This window comes from Melopsittacus undulatus, chromosome 8 (genome assembly GCF_012275295.1).
Source record: "Melopsittacus undulatus isolate bMelUnd1 chromosome 8, bMelUnd1.mat.Z, whole genome shotgun sequence".
Taxonomy (NCBI): domain Eukaryota; kingdom Metazoa; phylum Chordata; class Aves; order Psittaciformes; family Psittaculidae; genus Melopsittacus; species Melopsittacus undulatus.
The window spans coordinates 15,250,564-15,276,606 of NC_047534.1; the positions used below are offsets into that span (position 1 = coordinate 15,250,564).

Genomic DNA, 26,043 nt, shown 5'->3' on the forward strand with positions numbered 1-26,043 from the left:
AAAGGCAAAGGAGACCAAACAGCAGCACCACTGTTTCTCTCTGATCCCAGTGAAAAATCTATGTATGCATCCCAATGACAGAATGTGGCTCCCTGGATCAGAAATTACTTTGGCTAGTAATTTATTAACTATAGTAAATGCATCAGCCTTTTAAGAAATAGATAGGCATTTTGCAATCTGACTTTGCAGGTATTGTCATGGTTTCCAGACATAGAATTTACACTTATTAGAGAGTTTGACAGAACTTAGAAGACTTTTCAGCGCAAAGGTCTTTTGCTGGAAATTTAAGAAATATTGAAATACCCTAAGGCTGAAAATACTACACCTCTTGAACACCCTCAAAAGCCTACAGTTTTGTTCACATGCTATACCAAACATTTCTGTTTAGATGCTGACTAGCAGACACTTTCAAAGTAAAGAATTATTCTAGTAATTCTTCATTTCTTTTAAAGAACTTTGAAAGTTTTATAAGATAGAAAAGAAACAGAGGAATTAGTACAGCAGCTATAGCCATACTGATAGCAACTTAGAAAAAACGGAGTCATCATAATTTTGCAAGGTTCAACTGTGCCAAAATGTTTTACTAAGATTTAATCAGTTATGCCACATTAAGGTCTATTTTTAAGTAGTTGTCTGGCTCAGACCTAGAGCTTTCTGAATTATTTCACTGCCCATTAACTTCAACACTGTGGGGACATGCAAAAAGACAAAGCACACTCCTGTGAGGATGGGAATCTCTCTGTAGCCCTTCATAAACTTCTTGAGAAATACAGACTGTATGGTGTGACTATTCACTTTATCAAAGATTTGTTATCCATTTCACCAGTGCTTTGGTGACTAAACCAGTAACTTTTTCCATAGAAAAATAATAGCCTCATGACACTTTTACAGTTCTCAGAATGATACTTTTACCCTTGTTGGTCTTTTTTCCTACTGATGATAAATGAGAAGTTTGTGTTTTGTTCATAGGTCAGCCTCAGACCTCCTTTGATTTCATTTTCCGTCAGGACTTCCTGAACTGTCATCTGTTGGAGGAAGGGAGAAACAAATCACACACCATAGCTTCTACCCAGCATTTCACCTCAAGTGAGCACAATCTCTTGACTGACTTAAAGCCACCATCATGTGAACATCAGGAAGAACTTCTTTACTGTGAGAGTGACAGGGCGCTGGAATGGGTTGCCCAGGGGGGTTGTGGAGTCTCCTACATTGGAGATATTCAAGGCCCGCCTGGACAAGTTCCTGTGTGATGTACTCTAGGTTACCCTGCTCTTGCAGGAGGGTTGGACTAGATGATCTTTCGAGGTCCCTTCCAATCCTTGGGATTCTGTGATTCTGTGCCCTTTTCTAGACTCAACCCAAAAGCATCAAGAGATGCCTACCTCTTTTCCTGTGTTTTTCAATAGCTATTCATTTGCATTATTAACAAATACTAGCTTTACTATCAAGGTACCTTTATCCAGTTTAAGTCTAGACCCACTGGTTCTTGTTTATGTCTCCTCCACCCTTCTTTTTATAGACTGTAAAAAAAGAACGTTTTCCTTTTTTTTTTCTTTGATTAAACAGATGGTACTCTACAAATCTTTTTACTCAGGGTATTTTCTTCCTCCCACAGCTGCTAACTCATCTACAGCTTTACACTGAAACTGCTAAAGAATCCCTTTGGGGAAGATGAGTGCTTTCTCCTACATTTCAATTTCAACATATTTTGTGTTTACTGAAGTTTGTGGGAACAATAATTTCTGAAGTCCCATGGTTACATTCATACTTTATACATGAATGAGGCATCTAAAGAATTACTATCTCTGTTTTTCTTTATTTCACCTAAACATTTAGAGAATAAAAGACATTTTGCTCAACAGTAAGGGGGAAGAAGGGGAATACGTCTAATACCTTTTAATAGACTGTTGGTATTCCCTTGAAACACACTTAATATGCAGGATTAATATTTATCTAACATCTATTTTCAGAAAATTCTAATCTTGAATTCTAGCTATACATCCTCTTACTTGAAGACAAAGTGATGGATTACTTGGACATGCTGTTCTGTATACCACTCTTCAAAAGGGAAGGAGACATTTTCACTAACACTGCTTTCTCCCAAGGGATGAACAGGTACAGCCTTTGTTGATCCTACCAAGTGGTTTGGAATAGAAATCTATCTCTGTTTATTCAACACAAACATTTGGGGTATCTATGCTACAAATGGTTTAACCAAGTCAAGGAATTCTCTGGTTATAGAGGTGTCATGGATTAAGCCCAGCCAGGACAGAAGGACAGGGGATTTCAGATACCTGCTGAGTTTCCTTAGAAACAGACCATTAACTGTGTACTTAAGATAAACAAGGATTCAGATAAACTGGACCAAGTCACCTCTCACCTACACTTGTATAAATCTGGAATAATTTTACTGAGGTCACTGGGAAGTGCTCTGGACTCATGCTAATATAACTCAGATGAGAGCCTTAATCAAAGCACAACAAAAGATCCATGGTTTATTACCTTAAGAAAGAAGGGAAGTCCTAGATGATGGAAAAGTGATACTGAATGCTTCACCTCTGCCATGAATTCAAATATACCATAAGGCTGAAAGTCTGTGTCAATATCCACAGACAAGCACATATCTTTGCCATCATACTGGATTTCACAGATAGTCTTGGCTTTGTTTTCTAAATAGCAAGAAAAAAAATAGTGCCATTTTGAAAGGCTCATTCTCAAGAAGTTTCAGTACCACCTGCATACAATCCGTCCAGCTAGCTTTTGGGTTAAGATATTCGTCATTGAAATGTCATCCTTTCAGGATGAAAAGAGCTTTGGCCTGTGATTGGAGGAGTGCAGAGTTCTCTGGCTGTCCCTGCACATACAAAGTCTAGAGTTAACAAAGTTGTGCACCCACATACAAGTGTTAAGTGACAAGTCAGCTCCCAACAGTAGTGTGTTTTTGCAGCTAGAGCTGCGTAGCTTATAGAGCCAACTATAGCAGTTGGCAGTTAGTAGTGGCTTTTTGTAGAGAGTTTCTGAGCTGTTTTGACCTCTTCTGACTTCTTCAGTTCCAGCTACAGCAGACCAACCGTGCTCAAGCAACACAACTTGAAGACCTTTCCCCAACCTTCCTACCAGTTTTTCATATTTGAAGATGAAAATATAGACTACTAAGAGATAAAAATGAGAGATATGAAACCCTAAATTTCTTTACAGAGAAGATAAAATCACAGACATGTAAACAATCATATAGTGACCACTCTGGTGGGTGTCCTGAAAGCCACTTGTTGTCCTGTTGCTTTTTTCAGAATGGACAAAAGGAGACCGTGACACTAACATTAGTATTGATTCAATCTCTGCTAACCTCAATAACTCCTACTCTTTGGTGCTCTCACAGTTGTTGGAGTTTTTTTCAACACAAATATACTCCCATGTGGGCATTGAAGGTACTTGACCATGTGAATCAGCAGTTGAGGGATATGCAGATAGGGTTTATGCCAGAGCAAGTTTTGAGGACAGATCGGCTTATTCAGACTGGGTCTGTCTCTCCTCAAGTTCAAACAACAAAAGTAATTCAGAATTACTTTCAAAACCCTTTTTAAACTACACCGGAATTCACACTTCTTGTGCTCTGTAACAAGGGATTTTTTTTGTGATACTGGAAATTTAATTTATGCAGCAAAGTTTTTTGGGGATCACCTGTTTCAGCAGGTGCTGTAGCTCATGAGATCTTTCCTGGAATTAAAAACCCCAAGCAGATGTAATACAGCTAATAACAGATCCAGTTAAAGAATGACAGTTTCACTTACATACAAGAAAAATCCCTTTTCCAGGCACTACCAGCAAATATTAGTTTGTAGCTGTTGAAGGAATAGGTGAAACACCCTTAAAGAGCTATTATCTAACAAAGAATTTGCAAGGAATGGTAGGTTCTTACCTGATTTCTGTAAACTGAGAATAAAGTTGATTGCCTTAGGGTAGCCAGATGCCTGTAGTTCCTCACTATTATGTACACTTTGGCATAAGATAGTCACATGATGACCAACATAATAGGAGTTTATTATGTACGTGACTGACTTTCCTTCAGTTGCAATGTGCACATAACTTTCTTGAGTTGTGTTTCCGCCTTGAAAAACTACATCCACCTAAAAAATTACATGTAGATGTAAGTTCTTGAAACATTTATATACTATTTAATTTTAAAACAGAAAACAAATGGAAGTGAAACAAAGTTCTCTCTAGTAAAAAAATTATCCATTAACAAAAAATCTTAGCCTTTTATTAATCATCTATGACTTTCCAGTATTAACCCACTTGAATGAATTACAAACCACACCAGCCTCACTGGTTTGTATTGAATTCTCATTAGGTTCTCTTCCATCCCACAAAAACACAACTCCCTTTATATAAAGGATCCTTGATTGACGCACGCTTTCAATATCAACCAGACAGTAGGTACTCCAATACATCCCTGACAACAGCACTTGAAAACAGTACTTCTTTAAATATAAAACTCCCATTAAAGAACATAGGAGCAATATTGCAGTTCCTGATGCAACATGCTGAAACTATTTTCCTATAATTACAGTATCAATACACACTGTGCTAGCACTGATCAGAATGGCATAATCTGGTCCAGAAAGCAGCCAAAAAGAAATTTTCTATTTCAGTAGTTCACATTTTTAATCGTTCAGAGTTTTTAAATATCAGAAAATATCAGCTTCCATCCTCTACATTACAAAATGGTAGCTCTCATTCAAGCGAGGGGCTATTACATTATAATAAAGGACAATAATTTGTATTAGAAAAAAAACCAAAAAAAAACCAACCCCCAAGAAACTACCTGTAAAGATGATGGGACTCTGGCATGCAGTAGCCATGGCCAAGTATGGTGAAAATTCCCAGTTATGTTGGTACCTGTTCCAAAATCTTGGATTTGTCCCTCAAGAGCTGCTAGGTGAGCACCATAATGTGCTTTCATACTAAAGCTCTTGATCACGTTCAGGTTCAGGGTAGCCTGTGTTCAACAAAGGTAAATTGTGAAAAGGCAGCTTGGTAAATGTAAAGCTCCTGTCAGTCAGGGTTCTTTCTTCGGTTCAGGCAGTATCATCTCAAAGATGTGTCAAAAAACCTAATCTCATATAATTTTATAATGCAACATAGTTACAGATGTCCTTTGTATTTTTAAATCAATCATTTTAACACACATTCTCCAGAATGGCCATACCTGAACCCTGTTCAAGGAGTAAGTGATAAATAAAGAGTAAGTATTGTGCTGTAGGCTTGGGTATCAGATAAAAAAAATATGCCAGGCAATCAGAGTCTGTGAGGAAACTACCGTTTGGAATGCTAACCATGAAATCATCTCAGTACTCACCTCTGTCTAGTCTACACAAGGTACACTACAGACAGACCAAGCATATGAGTTAAAGTGCATTTCCCTCCTGATGCACTGCATGCTGTAAGCTTAGCTGTGGCTTGGTCATTAGGAACCAACGTCCTATTCCTATGAAAATTTCTGGTCCAGCCAATTCTTCTCCCAACCCCTCGAGAGCAAAGTGAGCACAAGGACTCCCCTAGAGAACAAAGGGAGCTTGTGGACTCCCCTGCATCCTGAAGTTTAGGGGGAAAAAGAAAGAGAGAAAGCAAGTAGGAAGTACAAAGTCACATCTACACCCTCCGGTCTTTGCCATCTGACTTCTACAGCTACAGCTTCCATCTTGGCATGATTCCAGGCTGGATCATGTCTCTCCTGTCACTGTTCAATAACTTACCTGCAACTCAACCCTGTCTTTTATTTGCAAAGTCTTCAGTGCTTCTATGTTATGAGTAAGTTTGTAGTTAAGAGACAGGATATCCAGCTTCTGGACAAAGCTCAGTTCTTCTGTAATCTGTTCAGTCCAAATAAGACAGAAGTTAACTGTGGCATATCTCTGATACTGAGACTTCTCTGATTAATTGTAATGATTGTACTAATTACACATTGGAGTAAAATTATTAATTCTATCAAAAATTTACGGTGAAGAATTGTCTAATTTTTTTTGCAAGTCACAACTTTGTACTGTAACAGGGAATATGCTGTACCACGTGAAGATGCTTGGCAAGAAAGGTTTGATACAGTTTGCAAATGGGATCTGGGATCACTGCTCATGTCAAATTTGTTGCTAGAAGTGACAGGGACTTGAGGGCCTCCAAGGTCAGGTGTCCCAGAGACAGGGCTTTGATTCCTTTGTTTTGTATAGAAATGAGACCATACTGCACACGAGCTGTTGACAGATACTGCTTTCATTCAGTTTAAGCCTTTACAACCAAACCAGCCCCTGCAAAGTATTACTGTAAAGGCCTTAGCTATTTCAAATGGAGAAACAATATTTACCCAAATTAATTCATTAGTTCATTTCAACCTTTATTCCACATCTTAATCATATGGAGAAAACACTTACTTGCTTGTTGTTCACACAGAAGTGAATAAGTCTTTTATAGAAGTCACTGTTTTTTTCTGATACCACATCAACTAACATCCTCATAGGAATGCCAATGTCAGCAGCTCCTTGAATGTTATGGGTTAGCACTGCATCCAGCTCTTGTCTTTCCTGTTAATATTTCTCAACATAAACAGCAAAGAATGTGTAGAACCCAAAAGCTTGCTGCAATATACAGCTTGAAATAGAATTTTAGCAAATCTGTCTGTTCTACACCTAATACTAATCAAAACCAATTGCACTGAACTTAGGGAAGTTAAGGTGGGAAAGAGGAAAAGATCAAGCCTAACAGGACTAAAAAACCCACGTATTTGGGCTAAGAGGGAAAAAGGTGTAAATGTTTCTCTCTGGTGGCAAAGAACTCCCACTAGCTATCAGTTTACACCTCAGAAATATGCAGAAATTACAAGTTATGGCAAGAAAGCAAATGATCACAAGGAAGAAGATACTTCTCTCTGTGTGTACTCTACTCTCCTGCACTGATTACAAGAAAAGCCAAACTTATAATTGTCAAAAGGAAAGCAAGGTGTGCTTTTATTTTACTGAAGAAACAGACAGCAGTATCTTAATCATTTGCTGCCTATTATTCTGCATAATCACAGTGATTGCTCTATAAATCACCACCTCTTTTTATTCTTGTGCATTGTTGTATGCTTTCATGATGAATGAATAGTGTTGTCATGGAACACCTGTAATATATCTGGAGCAAGATCAGCATAAGTGGGTTTGGAAGTCTTATATTTGTCACATAATATAAGGAACATAAAATAGCACAATTATAAAAAAGTACATACAGAGAGCATAACAAGGAAATTATTTAGGGAAGTGCTACAGCATGTATGCTATTATCTTATACATCTGTTTTACTGCACATTATAGGTGACAGATTTTCAAAGATTTTATTTTTATTCTCACATTTATGACTAAAGCTTGATTATTTGTTCCTAATAAAATAGTTCGTAGAGTACGTTATCAGTACTGTGTACATGCAGCCCATCAGCCTGCAGGATACTTACATTAGTGACTTTAAGTATAACGAGTCCTTGTAATTTATTTTCATCGACAGTGATCCAAGTCTGTGAATCTAGGTGCATTTTATCCATCAAAACATAGCCTGAACCATCAATTGTTACTGGTGCTCCAAGATCCTGTACAAGCAAAATAAAATCAGAAATTCACCACTATTACACTTATCCACAATACACTATACACCTGAAATTTTTTAGTCCTAACAAGTAGCTCTAATAGATGTAAATCAAGTGTATGAGGCAGCATATCCATGCGATGCTTCAGAAATCTTGACAGCTTTTTATTACATTTTACACATTTTGTCTTTTTTATTTTGAATAGGTCTGACATTTCTGATGAGTGAGCCAGCATAAGCAGAATACAGGACAATATGCCAAGCTCTTCCTGCCTAAGTGAAAAGTCAATTGATTTTCCATGCTTGGCACCGCTCCAGTGGCCCAAGACATCCATAAATCCAGTGAAACCAGATTGTATGCATAGGTTTATTATGGCAGCTCCTTTTTTTGTAAGAGGGGAGGTGAATCTTGTCTTTTTATAGTCAGATTTACCCTGATTTGCATGTTGACTCCACAGATCTTTCTGTGTAACTGCTCTCAAACTTTCTGTACACTTCTGTCCTTTACATTCCTTGCCATATAAAACTGACTGGTGAGATCTGTGAGAGACCAAGTGCCATGATATCAGGATTTCCAATAGTAAACACAAATTTTCAGTAGAAAAAATCTGCACAATCCAGCTAAATTCAGAACTGTTACCTCAGGAAATCCTGCTATAGAATTTCTCCCCCTCCAGTCACCTGCAACAGTCTGGCCTGGGAAAACAAACTATTGGACAAGATTTGAGGGGAAAAAATGCCATTTTTCACTCCATCATAAGGCAAAAGGAGCTCAGTGTGTCATGCTACATAGCTGAAAGAGGTCATGGCACACTGACTTTCTTTACTTGGGAAGGACTGAAGGGATCAGCAAGGGACCCCTTCAGAGATGGAGACCTCCAAGGTCAGTTGTCCCAGAGACAGGGCTTCAATTCATTTGTTTTGTATAGAAATGAAACCATACTGCAAATTATGGCACGTTTGTATGATGTAGAGTGATATCCTTCCACAGAACTCCAGTTTTTGCTGTATTTTTCTACTGGCATCTTTCCAACAAAGACACTACTCTTTTTCTTATCCTGCTAGCTGCTGTTCACTCAGCATCTATAGTAACATTTCCACCAAACCCAAAGTTAGATCTCATTAATGAAGCAGAAGGTGTGATTTGGTGGTGCTCAGTTAGACACTGTCATGGGTAAGGTTCAGCTCAAGGGGAATTATATGGCCAGCATCTGCAAGAATTACCACAGAGAAATGGTTCACCAGGGCAGTCCAAAACAGCTTGTTCAAAATGCCACTGTTAGTTTTTCAGCTAAACTCCCCAGAATATTTCTCAACGGAGGTCTTACAGGAAATCGGTTTATTGCTGGCATTTTCACTCTGTGTCCTCCACAGTGTTTTTCATACATTGCATATCAGTTTGTTAGCAATCTGAATTTTCTGTAAAGCTGAGTGAAAATATTCTGACCTGAAATTCCCTATTTACTTACATATTTTAAACCATTTCAGAGTTCGGTTGTCAAACTGTAATCACTGACAAAGCCAAAGACAACTTTGAATGCTTTTTATTTCTAAAGATTAGAAATTCCCTGCGGATTTCTCAACCATGCTTTTTAAAAAATACATCAGAGTTAGTACAAGCAAGTCCACTAACTGTAGGCAGATTACAGAAATTTGCCTTATGCCATAGAAAGCTATAGTTTTCAGACTTTTTAGACGTGCTCCAAAGGTAATGTGAAGAAAAGAAAGCTGAAAGAAGCAAATTTGTTTCTTCACAAAACTGAAGAAACTGAAGGAAGAGAGTGTTTTTCTTGTTTCTCTGCTACCACTGAAATCATGAGACTTTTTTCTTTTCTTTTGACTTTAGTAGGAGCAAAGATCCTGGTTTACATGTATAAATTCAAGAGTGAAGAAATTCCTTCCAATACCTGAATTGTTTGGCATTTGTTTTCTATAACCATTTTCCACTGAAGCTTCTTTTCAGGGTCAAAGTCTCCATTCATTTGCAGTTCACAGTCACCTGATTTCATTCCTATTCCCATATGATACTTTAACTGTTTTCGTGCAGTGATAGACAGCTTATTTTCCCTTGGGATTTCTTTCAGTTGAGGGAGGTCATGCCTGAACTGAATTTCCAGTGTAACCTTTGGCTTGCACTCTGCTCTCACTTTAAGATGGGCAGTCTTGCCTGCTGTTTCAAGGACAAAGGAAAGTTCTGCTTGGCCCTTGTCTTTCTGAATAGATCCTGTGAGCCATGACTGAGTTGGAATATGGAGATCCTGTAAGGATTTAAAAAAATACAAATCGTTTGGATTAGATGTACACTTTCAGATAAGTCAGCATTGAGACTTTTTATTCCTCCCTTTAGTACATGGAAAAGGACATTTTACGTTGTAAGATCACAGACAAAACCTACAATCTCTGCACTGCCATTTTCCTCCCAACACTAAGATGGCAATTTTGCCTGAATAAGGGCTGAGGGAAGATTTTAGGATTGCCCTGAAGAATTTACAGCTTCTGTATCTATATGAAGTTTTACATTTACAAAAATACAAAATGCCTGTTTCTTTAGAATGGCAAAGTTTACTGAACATCCTCTGTTTCATTCAGACCAGACCAATCTGTTTTCAAACAACTAACCCACAAAAACTAACAGGCGTAACAGACATTCTTGCATCTGGTGTTACAAGGATTATTTTTTTTTTATACTAAAACTTAAGCTTGTCTTGTGCAACATCCCAATGAAATGTTTCCTTTTATTCTTTCAGAGTATTTGTAAACAACCTGAAAATTCTACTATTTTTAATATTTGTAGTGGTTTTCACATTCGCTCTTCACTATGGTTGACACACACTTTCCTGTAGTTTTGGGGTTTATATTGTTACTTTGTAGTTGAAGAAATTAAAACTGACAAGTTAAAAGCAGAACATAAATGCCTCTGAACATCTGGAAGTAACCCCTAAATTTGCAATACTAGTTCTTTCTGATGTCTTCAGTGAGGCTAAATGGAAAAAAAAAAACCAAACAAGGAAATTTCACAACTTTGATAAAAAAGACAGACTAGAGAAAGTTTTTTTTGATGAATAGTTCAAACTAAAACTGCTGTTCAACCTTAGATGGCAGTCTTGGTCTGCAAAGGTAACAAGCAGCAAAGACTGAATTTGTCTCAGTCTACAGAGAACACCTATGAACAGGACACATTCAATATCTTTTTTGCCTAATGCTGTAAGACAGGTGTGTCTTTAGAGTGGCTTTCAAGCACTCAAACACTGTAGTTTTAGCTAAAACCCTATATGACCTGCACTTGATCCCAAATCTCTCTTTAATACCCTCCAAGAGCTACCTGCAGAAGCTGACATTCTGTTTCCGCTTCCAGCGTCCATTCAGTTTTATTCTGAATAGAGAGATCTCCTCTAGCCTTAAGTTTGCACTTGCCAGCCTGCAGCAACAAAATGCCCTCTGTGGTGGAGTCTGTGGCTGCAGATAACATGACAGAGTTTTCAGAAGGCAGCCCAAGCTGACTCAGCCAGTGAACTGAATGCCTGAGCACTCCTTGCAGTGTATATTCCCGTTCGCAGGAAGTGTCTATCTGCACATTAACTGTTCTGCCATCACACTGGAGGTTCATTAACAAGCCCACATTGCAGATGTTCTGATGAAATGAGCTCCTAAAGGCTAGAGCATGAGGCAATCCCATTCTCTGCAACAGAAAAGATAATACTATTTAAAGCACGCAAGGTAAAACAACTGTCTTCTTAATTTGGTTTTAACTAATGAGAAAGTATTTCTTCTTTCCAAACCAATATGCTTTTGGAAAGAAGCATACAAGAGTGCTTGTTTTAAAGAGAAATCAGAAATTTCTCAGTGAAACAAGAGAAAAAGAAACGAAAAATAAATTGTATGGGAAAAAAAATAATCCTACAACAATCCTTTCACAAGCACTGTAGAAGAAAAAGTTCATAACCATAAAGAAAGTTTTCAAAATTTCCAACTGAAAGGGCATGCATTTCGTTATATTCTAGGAGAATAATTTATTTTAATTAAAAAGCTATTACTAAGCAACTATTTTATGGTAACAGCAGTAACCATTGTATATTTCCAAATTTTCATCTTCAAATACACTCCCTCTGCAAGTGCTCTGACTCACTGCTCTATCAAAACAACTTAATTGTCCAAACCTGTCCTCTCCATAAATAATTGTGTCAGGAGATAGTTCTCTGTAACTCATAATGATATGAAACACACAGACTACAACGCCATGCACAAAACAATCCAGGCTTACCTCTAGACTGACACACTTGTTTCTAAAAGTAAGCACCCATTCTGTATCTGTTTCATTGTTTCCCAGGCTCATTTCTCCATCAGCTTTCAAACTGCAAGGCCCAAGGACAACATCAAACATGCCCTTATATTTGTCACTTTTCACAGCTGACACCTTCACTTGGTTTTCTCCAGCAATTCCCAGAGACTGGAGCAAAGGCAAAGAATGCTGGAAGTCAATACTTAAATGAGGCTGGATGTTAGTGGTGGCATGGAGGTGCAGGCAGGCAAACATGTTGTGAAAAGAAACATGTCCAAAGAAGATGACAGTAAAGTTGCTGGTAAATACTGACCCATTCAGCGAAACTCTTGCTGGAGTCTGGAAAATTACAAGAAAAACTGTTGTCAAGTCTGTTTTCCTGTCAGGCCGTATACTGTTTTTATATGATCATGTTACTAAAAGAGAGCTATTTGCCTACTACCCTGACACCATTTTGGTTTAATGCCACGTATCCATAAATGTCTAAACAAATGGAGAGATGGCCTAAAATCTTTTGAGTTTCATAGTAAAATTAACAGAGAAGAAACCCCAACTTTGCAACTCCATTAAAACAATTACTAATACAACTGCTATTGCTTTTACTATTATCACTCTTTTTTTTACTATGAGTAAATAGGGCTCTAGCACTGTGGGAATATGTTCTATTCCCCTCAGACCTCAGGACTGACACGTGTCATGCATATCGTACCCATGTTATATTAGGGAAAAACTGAAATGCATTTGTCTTTTTTGTCATTAGAACATACATAGGAATCATAGTCCCTGTGACCTTTTTAGACACAAATGCAACCTTTTGTACTATCACTCACAGAAGATGTTTTTAACACATTCTTAAGAATATGTCAGATTATAAGGTATATCTTTCTTGAACAGTTCAAGAGCCATAGGACTTTCACAAACAACTGGTTAGCTAGAAAGAGCAGAAAATAGAGTAAGTAGAAGGAAACTGACATTCTCAGCTTGTGCTTTCTATGCTCCTTTGTCCAGTTCATATGAGGTTGGATGCCCAATAACAGGACAAGATGATTTACACTGAGTTCAGTTCTGCCTGGCAGAAGAAACAGTCTGGAGACTTCAGCTAGAAGCATTAATGTGATTCTTGCCTTTTGCCTGGTGCATACCTCTTATCTCCTGATACTAGTTTTCTGCTAGGTGCAAACTCTTGCAATGAGCTCTGAAGCAGCACAACTCAATTTTTTGCTGTAGGACACAGGAATATCACCTTTAAAATTGCACTTGTTGCACCCATACACCTTTCCTCACAGCTGTGCACTAAAGACACAAATCTGTAGTGCCTGAAGCCAAGCTTGCTGACAATTCCGATTCAGAATAAACAAGCCATTGCATAAAACTGAGTGCAGCCTACCTCACTGATCAGAAATATTCTGATCTGTTTGTGAATATTAAGGACATGAAAATACCTGACAATGTGTGCAAAACTTTCAGCTAACTCAAGTCCACTTCCACATCCCTGACACCTTCCAGTACTTAGATTTCACCAGTAGTAGTTAAAACAGTATGTTGTTGACAGCAAAGTTTACAAATTAAGCCAGTACCTCAAAATGATGAAGTGTAATTGCTCCATTGCAAAGGCCAGAAAGTTGCTCATTAGCATATTCTCCACTGCAAGCAACCTGTTGGCATTTTCAACAAAGCACATTCAGAACATGAAGAAAAGCAGAGGGAACTAAAATAGAAATTAGTAAGCTAGTAGACTTCTTTCAAGATAAAAAGCATGAAGATACTAAAACACAGCTTTAAGATTAACTTCTAGAAATCAGTTTTGAAAAGATAAATAGTTTAGTGAATATGAGACTAAATTATGTCTTTAATCTTGCATTATGCCAAAATATTATCAGTATAGATAAGGGCAGAAAAATATCTTCAAACAGCAGGAAACAGTTACATGCTAAACAGGATTATTTTTGAAACTCTGGCTTTTGATTTTGACAAAAGATAGTTGCATTTCTTATGTTTGGCACAGAAAATATCACCATCACAAGCAGACATTCTGTGTTTCCAATGGCATCAGCTGTGTCCGCTGTCACAGAAAGGGAAGTCTTTGTGGATAATTGTTGGCTGCATGAAAACTACTGCCATTAGTATTCACTCTGCTCTCTATTACCCACCTACAAACAGCCATGTCATTCACCTGCAAATATTTAGCAATATTGTCAAGCTGGGACTGCATGTTACTGTGTATGGGCAACACCCACTGCAGCTTCATGATGTGAATATTTTGTCACCCACCACATCCTGAAAACCTGCTCTTTATTGCTAAGAAACAATGTTTAGGCTTTCTGCACTGGCCTTGTTTGACAAAAATCTCTCTCCCTTTGACCTGCTAGCTTGCTCTCAAGCAGTAAATCTTAAGAGTTGAGAATGCACAGCAGAAAACTCCATCAAATACACTATATAGCAGGATTTCTGCCAACCTCTAGTACGCGTGGAACAATGTAAATCAGTCCTTCCACATCATGGTGAAGTGAAAGAGAAATTTCCACAGCACTGCCAGTGGTTTTCTTCTCTATTTCAACTTTGAGCTGTTTCATCTCCACTGTGGCTGTTATCCCTGCAGCAGTCTTTCTGGTGAAATTCTGGGCACAAGAGAAACAAAACAATAGGAAGAAACAAACAACATCCCAACAGTAACTGGCAAAGGCAGAGTATGTTTCACTATGCTTAAACATCACAGCCTGCTGTGCAGCAGCATTAGTAAAATAAAAGTGCAAAGTCAAAGTGGCTTCACTTCAAATAGAGATTTTCCTGTTAGGCTAGACCTTCTGAGCGCTGTGCACCAATAATTTCTTCTGGCTCCAAAACATATTGAGAGCATTTAGTGCCCTGGAGGATCTGAGTCCTAAGGCATACGTGATTAAACAGTGAAATTACTAGAAAGCAGGGCAAAGGGAACTGTACAGAGTTCTTCCTCTGCACACCTGTGTTTCCCTGTACCACAGTAGCTGGATCCACCACAAATATTAGTCTGTTAGTGACTTCAGCCTTCCAGCATGTGGTAGAGCAAGTCAAATGTTTGAACCCTTCTTTTATGGAAGGGTATTTTGAGATACAAAATAGCTATATACTATTCACAGACCTATAGCAGAGATGCTGATGGAAGAGTGGCCAAGCAGCATTGTATCAGGCAATATGATCTGTGATGCTTTTTTGAGTAGAGGTTTCCAAATGGAAAGCCATGGTATACAGTCTTTTGCTCTTTACCAAAGGACGCCATCACAACTAGTTAAATCCAGTACTAGATGCAATGCAGTACCTAGGATCACTGACACCTAATGGCTACACATATAAGGTCTGCCAGTCCACTTCCCATTTACAGAGGGAAAAGAAAACTGGAAAAGACTCCTGATCCTATGCAGCAAAGCACTTAACTTAAATGAGAACTGAATGTAGCATCTTGTTTAGTCTAGATTCAGCTCTAAGACTTCAGATGACAGGTACATAGTATGACAAGAAGCAGGGAAACATCTTTCTCTGGTACCCCTCAAAAAAAGCAGATGCTTTTGGAGTAAAGTGCAAAGGAGTAAGTTACATTATTATAAATGGTTCTGCCAGAATTAAATAATCACAGGCAGAACTCACCTCATAATAGCCAGCAGCTTCCACAATAAAAGGGATCCCATGTTCCTTTATCTTTGAGATGTTGTGCTTTAAACTCACAGATATCTCAGATTTAGGATGCTCTGTGGACAGTCTGTGACTTCCAAACACAGTGGTAATCCTTTCAGTACCATTCTGCAGGACTACCGTAATCGTGTGATTGCTTGTGTCATGATCACACATGGCAGTAACAATAACATCCAAAGGCAATCCTATTGACAGGGAAGGAAGCAAAATCAAAACAATACTTCTGGGTTGTCCCTGTAAAATACAGAGCAGATGCATTAATAAAAGATTAATAAAAGCCATCTATAGTTTTTCATAAGAAAAGACAGACTTTTTAAACTGCAATAATCCAATTAGCTGCACTTACTGCTATTTATAGTAAGACAGTACATTACCTACCATATGAAAATCATATTAAAAAGGGACTGTTAAATTAAAATGTGGCATGGACTTTAGAAGTCAAGGATTTTTCTTTTCTCAATAAAGGATATCTACCAATGGGTATTGTGCCCAACTCCAGTATTCAGCTGTTAGAAAGTTTCAAAACAGATTTCTTCAGTCCAAAAAAGACAAAGGCAATTTACCCATTCAAAATTCTTGATAACTTCATGTTATGAAAACCCTCAGTTTTCTTAGGAAACAACACTTGGCATATTTTAGTCCTCAATGTTTCAATTCTGGCTCAAATTAAAGCAGACATAAAATAAGCTCAGAGGAACCAATAAGCATACAGGAATAAAGATGTAGAAGAGAGAAATAATTTACTCTGGAATAGTTCAAAGAGTTTGTAAGTAGCTTTGTACCATTTTGTTGCATTTTCTCAACAATATTAAAAAGAATATTGCTAAAACTGCATTACATTTTTCTCTTATGTGAGCAAATGCAACCCATGTATTTCCACTGGTTTCCACTCAGATGAATTCATCTTGTTACACTACACCATCAAATCAGTTATCTTCTTACCTGCATTTTTTAAAAAGCTGATATTATGTGCAAAGGTCCCACTGAGGCTGCTGTGCCCATGACTCATGATATTGGAAAAATCTACAAAAAGGGCTTTCTCATCCACCTGGAAGTTAGCTAGCCCCCTTTTCAGTTCTTTGCTCAGCTCCAGGCGTCCTTTCAGTTTTGCCTCCACAGGGATTGCCTGACTGCCATTCTGAAACATAGCAAAAGTGATACTGTGTACGGTGGTATTCCCAAATACATTTCTGTTCCTGAGATGGAGCCCATACACTGTTTTGTTGACCATCACATTGATGTTACCTGTAACAGGCAGAAATGGTTACTGTGGGGAGAGTTCTTTGGGACAGAAATAACCAGATTTTTATAAGCAACTTGTAAAATAGCCCTTAATTTAATAGCAGGAGGAAATAAAAGAATTTCCATTTATTATAATAGATCATTTAGCCTAATCTAGAGAGCAAATCAGTTTATTGTTGAGAATTTCTCCACTACTATAAGCATCTGTGCTTAAAACAAATTATGTATTATTAATTCTAGCAGCTGTTTCTTTTTGTTCACCAAGCTGTTTGTGCCTTTAGGCGATGGACTGCACTGCACTGCCTTCTGAAGGAAAATTTACACTGCAACTATGACCTAATACTCACATAACTCAAGGTTAAACAATCCCTTTAGAGCTCTGCAGTGACCTACTCCACCTATGGAGCCATTCAGAAGACAAAGGGCCTGAAGTCAGCTTCCTCTGCCCCCTACCCTTAATTTCAGAAGAGCTGTGTAGGAAAGATGCCACTCACCACTTTCTTCAATCAGTGAAAAAATAAAAATTATAGATCTATGTTAGTTCACTGAAAAGTAGTATCAACACACAGACTAAGATTTCATTTTTCATGCTAATTATTCTCTTCTGTATTACATATAGAATCATAGAATGGTTTGGGTTGAAAGGAACCTTAAAGCTCAGCCAGTTCCAACCCTCTGCCACAGGCAGGGACATAATTCCACTAGACCAGGTTGCTCCAAGCCATGTCCAACCTGGCCTTGAACACTGCCAGGGATGGGGCAGCCACAGCTTCTGTGGGCAATCTGTGCCAGCACCTCACCACCCTAACAAGGAAGAACTTCTGCCTTATATCCAATAAAAATCTCCCCTGTCAGTTTAAAGCCATTCCCCCTTGTCTTGTCCCTACATGTTCCTATCCATAGCCCTTCTCCAGCTTTCTTAACCCTGTTAGGCACTAGCAGCTTCTCTAAGGTCTTCCTGGAGCCTTCTCTTTTCCAGGCTGAACAAGTCCAGTTCTCTTAGCCTATCTCCAGAGCAGAGGTGCTCCAGCCCTCACAGCATCTCTGTAGCCTACTCTGGACTCACTCCAACAGGTCGATGTTCTTCTTATGTTGGGGGCCCCGGAGCTGAATGCAGTATGCAGTTCAGTAAGGAAATATATTGAAGTTAAGAAGCTTCCTCAGACAGCTGCAGACTCAATAGCAAAAGATAAAGTAAAAAAGTACCATCATGAATGTTGTTTTTGCACATCAGTAATCCATTCAGAGAAAGATGATGAGGTACAGCCTTTAATCCAGCAAATGTGTGTTGAACTTTTCCATATAAGGACAAAACAAGACCGACTTTCTGCTCCCTGGCTCCCATGAAATTTATGTGAAGCCTATTTTCATTAAGCTTCATCTCAGAAGATATCAAAAGTCTAAAAAGACAGAGATAAAAATATTAACATCTTATTATTATGGTCAATTCATTATTGTCAAATCAACCTCTGTCTCGCTCAAAGCAGGATCAATGAAAGCAGGGTACTCAGGAGCATGTGTGGCCAAGTTTTGAGTATCTCCAAGTATGGAGACTCCACAGACTTTCTGGGCACTTGTTCTGGTGTTGGGAATCGGTGAATCATATGCCTTGCAATAAATATATGTTATTCATGAGGTGTTTATAAAACTACTCAGTAAAGCCTCACTTGTTGGCAGACCGATTTTTCTTCAAATTTCTTGGAGGCTTTTCTCATCCCTAACAAAAGAAAAAAATGAGTTGGAAAGCGTTAGAGTTGGAAAGGAACTCATCTCTGTCACAATATCAAAACTCTCTTCACTGCTGATTTAAAAGCAGCACTGAGAATTCAGCTCAAACAATAATTTTAAATGCCACCACCATCTGAGTATGACCAATGAACCAACAATTATTTCTTTGTATCTTGGCCCTGAGTTGAACAATGCTGGAGAAACACAGTACAGTTTTTTTAGGGAAACCTGATGGAGCAACAAGAAACTCAATTTTCAGTGTTTCAAGAGTAAGACTGACACGATTTTTACATTGCCTTCAACAAACTGTACACTGAAATGTCTGACTTTCTAGACTCAAGTATACCACACAAAATACCTACAAGTGAAGGAACCATATTTTCATACTGTTAGACATCCCTTCTAGAAACTGGAACACTCTTGAAAGACTGATGACAAGTAAAACCTCAGTGAGAAGCCACTTGACAGGAAGAACTGAACTACAAAATTCAGGGAAGTAAGATTCATTTCATCAGTCAGTGACTGAAGTTTGTATAGACTGTATGTTTATAGCAATTCCCTAGAAATATTCAATCTTTTATTCTTCTCTCTTCTTTCCCTGTAAAATAAATCCAAGTAAATAATTCCAGAAATTTTAAGTTTTCTATTTTACTTTCTGAAGTAAGCTGTTATAAATCGCTCTATTACAGCCTACTCTGGTATTTAAATAAATTAATTTACTATTGGAAGCTCAGAACTGCAAGTAAGCTGCAGAAACACATGAAATATCTTTCTTGGGTCTTTTTTATTTTGCTAATCTAATTTTAATATTTTACTAAATCTAATTGCAATAGGATGAGGGGTTGGGGTTTTAAATTAAAAGAGGGAAGATTTAGGCTGAATGTGAGGAAAAAAATCTTTACAATGAGGATGGTAACACACTGACACAGGTTGCACAGAGAGATGGTGGATGTGCCATTCCTGGAGACATTCAAGGCCAGGCTGAATGTGGTTGAACTAGATGACCTTTGAAGTTTCCTTTCAACCCAAACTATTCTATGATTCTAATGAGCTTCTTCAAAATTGTAATAACTTCTTAATTCTTTGTCTCCTCATTCTCTTTATCCCATCCAACACCTAAACTGCTAAACACTGAGACCTCCACAAAAACATCAGCTCCTTCATTGCACACTTTCATATTCATGAAATCTGAAAAATAGCTGAAAGACAGCTGAAACTTGGGAGGGCCAAATTTCTATTTCCCACCCCTACCACCTCAGAGCTTTCCACAATACTTAGTAAAACTTTGTAATAAACACTGGCATAGCTTGTAAATATTAGTTCCTTACTTCTGAGAGGACAAACCACTGGGGGTGGGGAGAAGAGAGAAACAACTGTTGATCTAAAACGAGTATTACAGTACCAACTGTTAATTCAAGTTATCTCCATACAAAGTCCTAGGAAAGCAACTAGAAAACATGAGCACAACTTATTATAGCAGTTTATGAAACAAAGAGCAGAAGTATTTCTGTAACATGGATAACACATGAAATAGCATTTCCTCAGTGGTTTCTGCTGCAGCTATATGAAAGTAGCTACTTCTAAATACATATTACAGAAAACACTAGCTCCTCTATTGAATAAGATTATGATATCTCTACCTTGAAGGAAATACTTTGCCTAGGAGCCGGAATTGTATTGATTCTGGATTTGTCAGAATTGCCTGATGGAGGAAAGCCCTCAATTCAACAGCTCTGTTTTTTCTCCTGTTTTCCTTGCTCATATCAACCTCCAGCATCAGCATGTCCCTTCCATTGTAATGAAGGCAAAAAGAGCTATTGAAACTGCTCTCACCATAACTCTTTAGGGATGCCTGGGCCTACACAGAAAAAAGAACAGGACATTAAGTTTGACAAGTAAGACTGCAGACAAGTTGGGCTTGGGAAAAAGCAGGGAGTAGCAGAGGGGAAAAGGTGCTTTTATTTCTTGTCTTTGTTTCTCACATTGAACATCATTATTATTTGGAAATAAATTAATTTTTCCAAGTTGAGTCTGTTTTGTCTGTGAAGGTAACAGGTAAGTGATGTCCCTGTCTTTACCTCAGCCCACCAGACAGTATAAAGTTAATCCTAGAGAAAGAACCTTCTGAATTGACAACAAAAGCTAGAGATGGCAGCTGATTTTGCATCAGCCTGACACCATGCTAGAACTTTCAAGAAGATATTACAAACTAAGCTGAATTTTAAGTACGTTTTAATTTGACTTTCTGAGTTTTCTGAATTTCAGCCAGAACACAAGCCACCTACTCCAGCTGGATGTAGCCATCTAGCCAGAACAAACTCCAACCATAAAATGTTAACTGTTTCCCTAACAATTTACACCTTTCTGCTATGCTCACTCAACTCCATATGAGTTGACCAGCTCTGTAGTATACAGGTACATTTGTGTTCCCATGCTTGAAAGTAATTGCAGAGCAATTTATAGCACAAAGTTAAACAGCTGCCAGGTTGACAGGCATTCCTAATGCATGCTACTCAAGATTCAAAACAGGTCTGAGTGTATGAACCGCAAAAGCCACAACTTCAAGCAACAAAACTGTAATAATCAGGTAACTAACCTGTGAAGACACGTTCTTGTTGATGATGGCTTTTACACTCACACTGTAGTCAAAGTGTTCCAGCTTGGTCTGCCTGGAAAACAGCTCCCCACTTAGGCCCATTGCTCGTGGCAACTCAAGCTATTTGACAAAGCAAAATGTAAACATGATCACTGCATTCCCATCAACTGCCTCTTGTGATTTGATTTTTTAACTTTTAGTATTAAGTGAAGGATGCGTATAAGCAAATATGCGAACACAATTTCACCAATTTTACTCAAAGACACTGAAAACCAAATAAACTATGGTAAAAAAGTAAGAAAATGAAAGGTCAGTGTCTTTCTTACAAGACAGATTGATACAAATTATGATTTGATCTGCTGAAATACTTTGTGAGGGCCAGGACTTTCTTGAACTAGGAAAGTTAAAAGCATAAAACAATTACTATTCTAAGGACAATGCAGTAAACCAACCACCAATAAAATGCCATAAATGAAAAGCACCAATACCTGGAATGAATGTGTCACATCCATGTATAAAAGATGTCTAAGACCTGCCTCACTGGATTTGTCCTCATATCTCCCCAGAAAGCTGAGAACACCTTCCTTATTGACCTTCAAGGCAGTCTCAAGCTCATGCTTCAACTATGTGTTAAGAATAAGCAAATTACATTGAATAGTAACCTTAGATATCATGAAAGATGAGAGAAGTCATCCCTACATATTATGAAAAATTAAAGTGTTGCAAGCTATTATATTGTGGGTTGTCAGAACGAAAAATGAGCAAAGCAGGGAAAAAAACCTTGTGTTTGGTAAAGAAGATAAATAGATACACCTATATAAGGATGAAAATCCTGAATCCATTCCTTTCTCATATTTAATAATATTAATCCATGACAGTATTTAATACATTAAATATTCTTACGATATATTAGCACACAATGTGTGTTTATATATTACTAAACAAAACATTGTCTTAGGGAGGCACCAACCAAATCTGCTCTTTTGACCTTTTGGGTGCAGCATTTACATGGTGAGAAGCTAAAGAGAAGGAAAATAGGTCTGAAAAGGCAGTACACTGTAAATTAATATGTAATGAATGTCTCCTACTAACTGAATTTAATGAGAAATTTACTTACGTTTTGGTGATTTCGAGTCAAAATGCATATTTCAACTTCTTTGGGCAACAACTTGTAGTTATATGGATGAACTAACCTAGCACAAATCTAAAAAAATGTTTGAGAGGAAATGCAAGGAATATAAGATATATACAGTAAATCACTCATTTGCTGACTTTTTAATATGCCACATTAATTGAAATTGTTGTATAACTCACATAGGGTTTTTCAGGTTGGTAACCAAGTGTAAGAGTTTGAACTGTTTCCTCCAGCCCATTTATCAGAACTTTTGTTTCCATTAAATAGTGCTTTTGCTCTTTGTCAACAGTAAACGTCTCCTGCAGAAGGAAGCTCTGCAAAATGGGCACTTTGAAAGGGTGTCTGGAACAGAACAAGGATTAAGTATAAAAGATCTTGATAGACAACTACAGAAATACAGAGTTCAACCTGAACTGCTAAATTTCAGCTGCAGATACCATCAGGGTGTTACATACAGAAAAGAAACACACAGGACTAGAACTTCTAAGAAATTACTAGAGCATAATTGCAACTTCATACAAGCCATATGCACTTTCCAGAATTTCTGATAAAGAATTTCCATCCTGGATTCAGGAAAGGCTTGGAAGGGCATGGAAGAGGGTGATGTTCTAAAATTCTGACATGTATTACCAGTATATACGCTTTATATACCTGCATTGCCAACACTTATTTCTGACAGGGATAGTGTCCAAAAGCTTATGGAAGCTTTGAAAAATCTCACTATCAACCACACTTCATACTCTTTGTGGAAACAGTATCTGCATGCCAAGAATCCTATGCAACAGATGTTCAGCCACTACATAGTTCTTGGAGTAGTTTAATGTAATGTTTTATGGACTTTATTAAAAATTTCTGCACATATAACTTACGTTGGGTTTCTTGAAAAAATGTATTAACTTTTATAAGCAGGCCTTTATACATGTTAGGATATCTGGTACAGCTCTTTGTTCTTTATTTAGGTATTTTTTCCACTACTGAAAAGGCATCTCACATTATTTTTTAGCTATCTCCAAGATGTACAGTGGCTCCTGAGGGAACCCATGCACTCTTCTTGACCCTACTACAACTTAAGAAAGCTGAGATGTCCTCAGAGAGGATCCAGACGTCTCAAGTCTGATCATACGTTTTCACCAAGGCCTTCAAGCTGTATTTTGGTAACGGTAATGAAGACAGAAATTTCAGAACCAGTCAATATCCAGAAGCAGTGTATTCATTCTCATTAGGAAATGGAAATGTTCCAAAATCTAAACAAGAGCATTTGTTGTGTTTTAAGAGGGATACCTTTGCCTTTAGCATTACCTATTCCTAAGAACTAGAAAAAGGGTATCTGGATGGCACAAAGGATCAGATCTGAATTTTGCAACTTCTCACCATTTTAAAGTTTGAATACACCATTAAGTCTTGCTGTTTTCATGAAAGGAGGCTAGATGCCTGACAGAGTTGCCAACATACACATTGCCACAGCATACATGGCCTGTTGCCTTTGACAACTTTATTCACTATTCTTTCAGTAAAGAGGGAAAAAAATAATGGATGCAAATAATTAGCCCATGAAGTCCCTGTGCTCAAGCAAGCCTTGACAGACAGATGGGAGGAAGCACAGGCTTTGTATATGTGGCATCTCCACTTTGTAAAACCCAGAACATTTCCCAAGGGCATCACAATGAACATAAAATTTAGGCCAAAACAATCTTCAGAGATAAAAGTAATTCAATTACTGAACCTAAAATAGAGGGTTCCACGTTTTTGATAGAGCATCTTCTCCTTCAGTTCTTCTATCTGGCCTTCAAACTGTAGCACAACAGGCAACCTTTTATAATCTCTCCATACAGTCTTTACTGAGAAGTTTGTCTTCTTAGGCTGCACTCAGGAGACCAGAAGGAGAAAGGATAATTGCATCAGATTTACTTCATTCATACTCAGGAACATCAACATACAAGTCACACCATTCAACAGGCTGCAGCAAGGCTATCAGTTCACAGATCAACCCCTTTCTGCTTCAGTTTAAATGCTGATCTGCATTTATACAGAATTAGATTATGTAGAAAACTGACTTCAGCAGAAGAGAAATGCCCTATAATGTATCACTTAAGTGCAACCTGTCTGCAATATGAGCAAGCTTTAGCTCTGGTACCAGTACATTTACATATAAAAAGTAATTGGATTTGCAAAGCATGGAACCTTACGACTTGAAAAATGCTTTTTGTTTTAATATGTCCTGCAAGGAACTGACCAAAGTAACTATCTTTTTGAAGGGCAAATTGCTGATTACCCTTCCTGTGCTGCAGACGTCAAGCAAGCAAAAATGATTTTAAGATTGAAAAGGATGTAAAGGCTAAAACTGCATATAAACCAAGGCTGGTGCTATGCTCACTAGCAGGCAAGATATTTTGATTCTCCAGAACAACAGAATTTTCCATACCTGCCATACATCTGCATCAGTGTTAAGTAACTGCATCTATATATCACTCTCTCTAGCAATGTGGTCTCTCGTTGTCCTCTCCTCCCTTTCTGTCTATAATTGGCCTCCCAAACAAGTGAGTACTTAAAAATATATCACACAAGTTTCTGTCCATTTTCTTTTTGAACCTAGTTTTACACAGCCCATTGCCAAAACAGAGAGAAACAGAAACAACACTAGAAGCGTTTAAGTTTCAACACCAGCAATAATATCTCCAGAAAGGAGGCAGGCCTGAAAAACACGATGCTGAGTCAAAGAAATAGCATTTGTATTTCTGCCTTACCACTGCCAGATTCTGATAGCTGGCTGTGAAGTTAAATTCCTGTTTTGCACTCTTTATCTTAAAGCAGAGAAACTTGGCTCGTTCATTATTCTCCAAATGAATCTCATTCTTCACAAGCTGATTCCACAGAGACACCATTTCACTATAGCTATGCAGAACATTCTTCCCAAGATGATGAAATGTAGATGCCTGAAAAACAATGGCAAACAAAAGGCAAACAAGAAAGTCTAGCTGAGTTAAGACAGAAAGCAGCACAGCACAGAGGTGAAATTAATGCATTTTCTTGGCAATGATTATTACAAGAACTATTAGAAATAGAGTGCAGCTCTTCAATTACCAAAATACTCTGAACTGCCATAAAGACCTCAAAGTTTATTTTATCCCCTCTAAGCAAGGGAGAGAGGAAAATTTAGTTTAAAAGAAAACAGTTGATGAGCACTTTTTCTCATTCAAGAATGTTTCTCACAGTCTTTCACACTGTGCCTGAACCAGCAGTGATACAAGAGGAAAAGCTGCAGTTCAGAATAAAGGAACACCTTAAACACAAACCTAAGTTAAAGACTTAGACAACTGCATTGGATTCTAAGGAAACGCAAAATTTCCAAGCTCTCATGCCATTTATACAGAAGCACATAAGAAATTTCTTCAAGACAAATCTACACTTTGCATAGTGACAGGTTTATCATATTGCTTAATGCACAGCAACCATGATGAAATCGGTTTTAAACCTCTGTTGCATAGAACAGTCTAAAATAAATTAGGAGGAAGCTTAGAATCACAGGTTGGTTTAGGTTGGAAGGAACCTTGTAGCTCATCTAATTCCAACCCCCTGCCATGGGCAGGGACACCTTCCACTAGATCAAGATGTTCCAAGCCCTGTCCAACTTGCCTTGGAACAATACCAGGGATTGGGAAACCATAGCTTCTCTGTGCCAGGGCCTCACCACCCTCACAGGGAAGAACTTCTGCCTAAATTATCATCTCAGTCTCCCCCTCTGACAGTGTAAAGTTATCCCCTCTTGTCCTGCCACTACATGCCCTTGTC

The 26,043-nt window shown here is 38.0% G+C and overlaps 1 protein-coding gene across 1 annotated transcript in view; it reads right to left on the minus strand.

Moving 5' to 3' along the window:
- LOC115946768 (uncharacterized) overlaps positions 1-26,043 on the minus strand; it is a 99,837-nt gene that overhangs the window by 24,490 nt on the left and 49,304 nt on the right. Inside the window, exons 28-47 of the mRNA XM_034065378.1 lie at positions 24,999-25,187; positions 23,978-24,045; positions 22,434-22,596; positions 22,237-22,323; positions 21,608-21,742; positions 21,120-21,239; positions 20,164-20,381; positions 18,002-18,195; positions 16,496-16,798; positions 15,509-15,738; positions 14,353-14,505; positions 11,870-12,226; positions 10,931-11,287; positions 9,516-9,866; positions 7,481-7,612; positions 6,426-6,575; positions 5,757-5,873; positions 4,900-4,999; positions 2,503-2,669; positions 913-1,025 (exon numbers count right to left, since the gene is read on the minus strand). Of these exons, the coding sequence (XP_033921269.1) occupies positions 913-1,025; positions 2,503-2,669; positions 4,900-4,999; positions 5,757-5,873; positions 6,426-6,575; positions 7,481-7,612; positions 9,516-9,866; positions 10,931-11,287; positions 11,870-12,226; positions 14,353-14,505; positions 15,509-15,738; positions 16,496-16,798; positions 18,002-18,195; positions 20,164-20,381; positions 21,120-21,239; positions 21,608-21,742; positions 22,237-22,323; positions 22,434-22,596; positions 23,978-24,045; positions 24,999-25,187 (3,704 nt within the window). The remainder of the gene's footprint in view (positions 1-912; positions 1,026-2,502; positions 2,670-4,899; positions 5,000-5,756; positions 5,874-6,425; positions 6,576-7,480; positions 7,613-9,515; positions 9,867-10,930; positions 11,288-11,869; positions 12,227-14,352; positions 14,506-15,508; positions 15,739-16,495; positions 16,799-18,001; positions 18,196-20,163; positions 20,382-21,119; positions 21,240-21,607; positions 21,743-22,236; positions 22,324-22,433; positions 22,597-23,977; positions 24,046-24,998; positions 25,188-26,043) is intronic.